The sequence below is a fragment of the Sparus aurata genome, chromosome 10 (assembly GCF_900880675.1).
Source record: "Sparus aurata chromosome 10, fSpaAur1.1, whole genome shotgun sequence".
In the NCBI taxonomy this organism is placed as follows: domain Eukaryota; kingdom Metazoa; phylum Chordata; class Actinopteri; order Spariformes; family Sparidae; genus Sparus; species Sparus aurata.
The window spans coordinates 14,403,835-14,409,651 of NC_044196.1; the positions used below are offsets into that span (position 1 = coordinate 14,403,835).

Here is a 5,817-nt window from a genome sequence, read left to right on the forward strand (position 1 = left end):
ATACTCTGGCCTCTGGAAACTGCCACAGGCAGCTATTTGTTGTCGTAATCATACCCAGGATCTAGAAGTGCCATTCTCTCAGTTTAAATTCTCTCAGCTTTGCCTCACTTGGCTTTAATTCATGTCTTGTAAAAATGTTTTGAGTTTGCATTATGTTGGTCTGCTACACAAATACAGCTATTGTTTTTATTATTATTATCATTATTATTACTTGTATTATTATTATAATTATTAATATTATTATTATCAATACCAGTAATCAACATAGTTACTGCCATCAGTCAAAAACAGCTCAGAATAACAGTCATGTTTTCAGCTTTGTGATGATGCATTTTCCAGCTAATCCAACAGTGTTTTTGAATTGTTTATTTGGCTGCAGAAGTAGGAGAATCTTGTAAACCCAAAAAAGAACATTTAATCCTTCAGTTAATAAGAAAACATTTTATGAACAATCACCAAATTTGGAATCCGGGTTGTATGTGTGTTTGATGTTAATAGATTGTGTATGGGTCATAAGTGATTATTGAGAGGAGATATTTTGACTCTATGCAACGTTTTTCAGGAAAATCCTTCAGACTCCTACGACTCTGGTCAGATTTATGGGTTGATTTAAGGATGTTATGCTGTTTTGTACGTTCTCTACTGCCTCGTCTCAGTGTCTTCACTCTGTAGACAAAGACACTGAGACGAGACACTTTAATGTCATGAAAGTGACAATAAACATAAAAGTCTGATGGTCCACAGTTGATCAACAATTTGTGGACACTACATGAGCTTCACCCCCCTCAGGTCCATCTGCCAATTTTGTGCACAAGATGTCACAAATAATATCAGGCAATTTGGCTAAAATTGTGCTGAATAATCACCTTCTCAGAAACTCACTTGATATAACTTGCCTTTGGTTTTTGAGTTTTTACTATCTCTATGGAAAAGTAAATCAAAATGTTTATTTTTCGCTTTTGTCCTGTCTGTTCTTTAGTCACGCTGTCAGAGTGTTTCATTAGAAAAACTCGATGAAAGTTCTGTAAACCAGTCCACAGGTTTCTTACAATCATCTTCAGAGCCAAGATGATGTTTTCCCACCACAAACGGTTCTCTGTGATTGGTTTAGGGAGACATGTGACAACAACTTCCCCTCGATGGAACAATATAAAAGCAGTGGCAGGGAGCCTGTTGATCACAGCTTTGGAGACGGAACGAAGACGAGTGAAGAAAATGTCTACCCACAAACCCAACACGAGTAATCTGGGGCAATCCCTGTATGCCATGGCAGAACAACTGATAGCTTTAGAAAACAGACTGAAGACACTGGAGGAAGGTAGAATGAGACTTTCTTCTTCAAGATTTGAATTGATAATTTATTAAAGAGCGACTTCTAGTTTTTTTGTGCATGTGCAGGAAGATGATGTGGATTTAAAAAGAAAAACTAAAAAGTGACATTAAGTAATTAATTAATGGTAATCAATATCAATATGAATTCCAGTGCTGGTTTTGACACTGATACGGTTGAAACATGTTCATATGCATGTGATGTAGTTCAGTCTTATAATTTTGTGACTGCTCGGCCTCCAAGGGGCCAGTAATGAACAGAAATGAGTAACGTCCATCAGCAAGAAATTGATTCCTAACACTGTGTTGTTTCACTCCACAATGTTCAAATGTTTGTTACTGACAACCGTTCAGTTTGTACTAAACTTCAACCTACAAGTTGCTATTTAAGTTATGTTTGTATGGAACAGGATTGTTGTCAGTTAAACAACAACAAAAAAAAGACTTCTCTCACAATTCTGACTTTAAATTAAGAATAAAGAGTCAGAGTTAAAGTCGGACGTAATTTTTTTTTTCGGTGGCCCTAATCCTGCTATGTATGTTTATAATGTGATGGATTACAACATGTAATACGGTTGAAATGCTTTAATCAAATGATAGAATGGAAATATTTTATTTCACACAGGCAAAACCAAGGTGGCATTCAGTGCATTGTTAGAGAAAGGTGGGGAGCATGGACCATTCAACACCGATGTAACTCTGGCTTACAACAAAGTGCTCACAAACATCGGTGATGCCTACAACAGCTCTGCAGGTAAGGACATCACATGCAGCCTGAGTCAGATTATTGATACATGTTACTGGCCTGATGAATATACTGTAGATACTGCAGATACTGCAGTGCCAGACCAAAAAAACAACAGTAACCAGTAATATTATAGTTTATATTAATGATGAAGTGTCTTGCAGCAAAGTAGCAGTAAAAACTTGACATGTAGTTTCATTAATCTGGACATTCATACTAATATTGAGAAGTAGGTGGGACTTTTCCCATTCTAGTATAATGGCTGCGACACCCATTATGAATTAGTAATTGAATCAATTTACATATGTTTGGTGTTTTATTATCTTCAAACATGTTTTCTGGGGCACTTCCTACTTCCTACGACCTACTGATAATGGCCGCGTTTCCCAGATTCGACCGTTCTTAAGGACTTAAGAAGGCTCTTAAGAAGGGTTCGGCTAAGAAGGAGCGCTAAGATACGGGTGTTTCCCAGACGCGTTCTTAACTGCCTTCTTAGGAGAACCTTAAGATCAAGCCAAAGAAGCTTCTTAAGAAGTTCTTAGTGGAAGCTGTCCTGCTTGAACTGAATCAATCGATGCCAGGCAAATCGATCACCCACCTTTTTATCAGCGCATAAGTCACACACAGCGCCCCGTGGTCCCCCCACACCGGTGCAATTTGGCCACGCGTGTGTGTGTGTGTGTGTGTGGTGTGTGTGTGTGTGTGTGTGTGTGTGGGGGGGGGGGGGGGGGGGGGGGGGGGGGGTGAAGATATATACCCCCGTGGAGCACCGGGTGGGACGACCCTCACTCCCGACGAGGAGAAAGTCCTCTCCATCATCGGGAAGACGGCCTCTGAAGGCATTAGTGGGGGCATCGATGTTCAGGGGGACGAGGGGCTCTCAGAAAGTGAGGATGAAGAGGAGCCATCCGGGAGCGGAGCAGGGACGTGCATGCCCCCAGGAGAGATCGACCCCCACAACCGTGCCCTGTCCCTGTGCGCCAACCAGCAGGGCCCGGTGTCCGCATGCGGGGAGGCGTAACAGGGCGGCCCGCAATAACGACCTGCACCTGCAGCGAGACGCTGGTGCGCCTGGAGAGGAAGAAGCTGGTGGTGCTGCGGGGGATAGAGGGCCAACTCGAACGACAAGCTGCCCTGCAGGAAGAGATGGTCCGGATAAAGCAGGAGAGGTTGGAGCTGCACCGGAGACAGCTGGTGCTTGCCGAGGCGCAGTTCAACCGTCCCTTCATCTCGGTTCCAATCATCCTTCCCCAGGATTCAGGTGCGGGGCATTTCTATTTTTTATCTGCATTACGCAATGTATCCCGTTCAGTTTCATTAATCAATCTCCCTTCATTGCTCCTACCAAACACTCCTCTGCCAGCCTTCTGCCCCACAGCTGAGTTGGCCCACATGAAGCTGTCGTGTGTGCCTCCTGGCCACCTGGCGACGATGTCAGTGATGAGGCCATTGTGGTCCACCACCACCTGGGTGTTGATGGCCGCGTAGTGCTTTCTGCCGATCGAGCACAGATCCACCAGGGAGGGATTGTGGATTGGAATGACGGTGCCATCCACCACACCCGGGGGATCCCAGCCACTGCGTGGAACCCTTGGTGGACCTGGCGGACCTCGTCCCGTGTGGAAGGCATCTTTATGTGGGTCCGGGCATGGCGCAGGAGAATCGGTGTCACAGCTGCCACACTCCGTGACACCGATGCCTTGCTGAGGCCGGTGCCGTCCCCCACCACCTCCAGGAAGCTCCCCACTGCGTAAAAACGCAGCACAGCCAGGAGCTGCACCTCCGGGCTAAGGGGAAATTTGCAGCGGGTTGCTCGGTCTGACAGCACGTCCAGTGGGGAGAAGTGCTGACGCACGTATGCATTTATGTAAACTGTCTGGCTTTTTGTATGTGTCGTGCTATAAACTCATATATGCAGATGTGTGTGTGGGAAAACTAAAACGTGTAATTCAATAAAAAGTTTTTTTTTTTTTCTTCTCTACTATTAGCCTATGTTTCTTGCACCAGTGGTCCGCAGGATATAAATTTCCCTGACGCGGCTTGATCACTGAGCATTTGGTCGCTAAGAAGGCTGTTAAGAGTGGGTCAGCTCGATCTTACATTTCCTTCTTAGTGAAAGATCTTCTTAAGCTAAGAGCGACTCTGGGAAACACATCCTTCTTTCACAGCGTTCTTAAGAGCGCTCCTAAGAAGATCTTAGCACTTAAGAGCTTCTTAACGAATCTGGGAAACGCGGCCAATATTTCTGATCTTACTATAGCCAGATAAATTCAAACCACCTGTTAAATGGCATCAAAATACAGGAAATGACACGTACTCCACTAACATTTTGAGGGGAGGAACTCCAAATCTGTGTTAAAATTCTCCCACCAACATTTTTTATGCTTTCTACACCCATGAGTGACGTAGATGCATTTGTTTCCTTTACTGAATATTACTGCAAAAATTCAGATGCACATCCAAAAAGCATTCATGTTTGGCTACACACCTCTACCATGTTGTAAATATTAGTGTGACATTCAAAGCCTTTCAGAAACCAATGAAACTGATGAATTCTCTGTTGTTTTCACAGGTGTCTTCACTGCACCTGTTACAGGTGTTTATCATTTCACCTTCTTCTATCATGCTGGATTAGAACATGCATCAAAGCTGATGCTCTTCAAGAACAGCGAGATGATCGTCATGACATCTGATCAGAAATCACGCAACGACCCAGCTGATACTGGAGGGAATGCAGTTGTCTTACAGCTGCAGCAAGCAGACAAGGTTTATGTGCGCATGCCCAAAAATAATCATGTTTGGGCAGCTGACCACACCACCTTCAGTGGTTTCCTGCTCAGTTAGAATCAGAGAGAATCAATGAATTCAGAAAGATGTATCCAACAACCTGAGATCAATGATGCAGTAACTCTGTTACCATTCACATGTACATTTTGATTAAAACAGGTGGCTGTTGCTGTCATATTACTGTGATCAACCAGAATATATCATTATTCCACTGAGTCTGAACTGTTCCATTTACTGTTTCATGTCATGAAAGTGACAATAAATATCACAATCTGATGATCCACAGAGGATCAACAGTTTCATTTTTGACACTAGCAGATAAAACTCAAATATTAAATCATTGATCTCGGGTGTGAAGGAACTTCATTTTTTTCGAATATGATTCTGCTTTTGCTTGCTGTCTTATATTGAAAATTGCTGGTCAGGACATTATTATGTTTTTGACAGACCTGTAACCTGAGCTGAGGTTAATGTTGTTCATAAAAACGTCACCCAGACCTTGTTGGCTTATTTTGTGCCTAAATTGAGTAAAAAAATATGAATTGTGAATACGAAGTTGTTATAACACAATCATAAGCATTATTTTTCAGAGGTGTAATGAGTCTCTTAAAGGAGATATATAATCCCTTTTCATTTTTCCTCTCTTTCAGTGTGTCATATGGGTTCTTGTGTATGTAAAAGGTCAAAGTCCACTCCAACAGAAGCCCCTCTCTCCCACAGAAAACACAGCTCCTGAAACACCTCGTCATTAGTCCCGCCTTTAATTCTGTGACTTTGTTACATCACAGTACATCACTATGTCACACATTTGCATGATGTATTGCCAGTGGCTAGTTCGACACATAAGAATTGATTTAGAACAGCTGCTCTGTTATTGCTAGCTGTGCCTGATCTGCCGCGTGTGAGCCGACCAATCAGAGCAGACCTGGTATTCAGGAAGAGGGGCCTTAAAGAGA

The 5,817-nt window shown here is 43.0% G+C and overlaps 1 protein-coding gene across 1 annotated transcript; it reads left to right on the forward strand.

The window, feature by feature from the left end:
* The first annotated feature begins 1,215 nt into the window (after positions 1 to 1,215).
* Positions 1,216 to 5,077, forward strand: LOC115589371 (cerebellin-2-like). The gene is made up of 3 exons (XM_030430213.1): positions 1,216 to 1,318; positions 1,955 to 2,083; positions 4,647 to 5,077. Exons 1-3 carry the CDS (start codon positions 1,216 to 1,218, stop codon positions 4,916 to 4,918), a joined length of 504 nt encoding a protein of 167 aa, XP_030286073.1. The 3' UTR covers positions 4,919 to 5,077.
* The last annotated feature ends 740 nt before the right edge of the window (positions 5,078 to 5,817 follow it).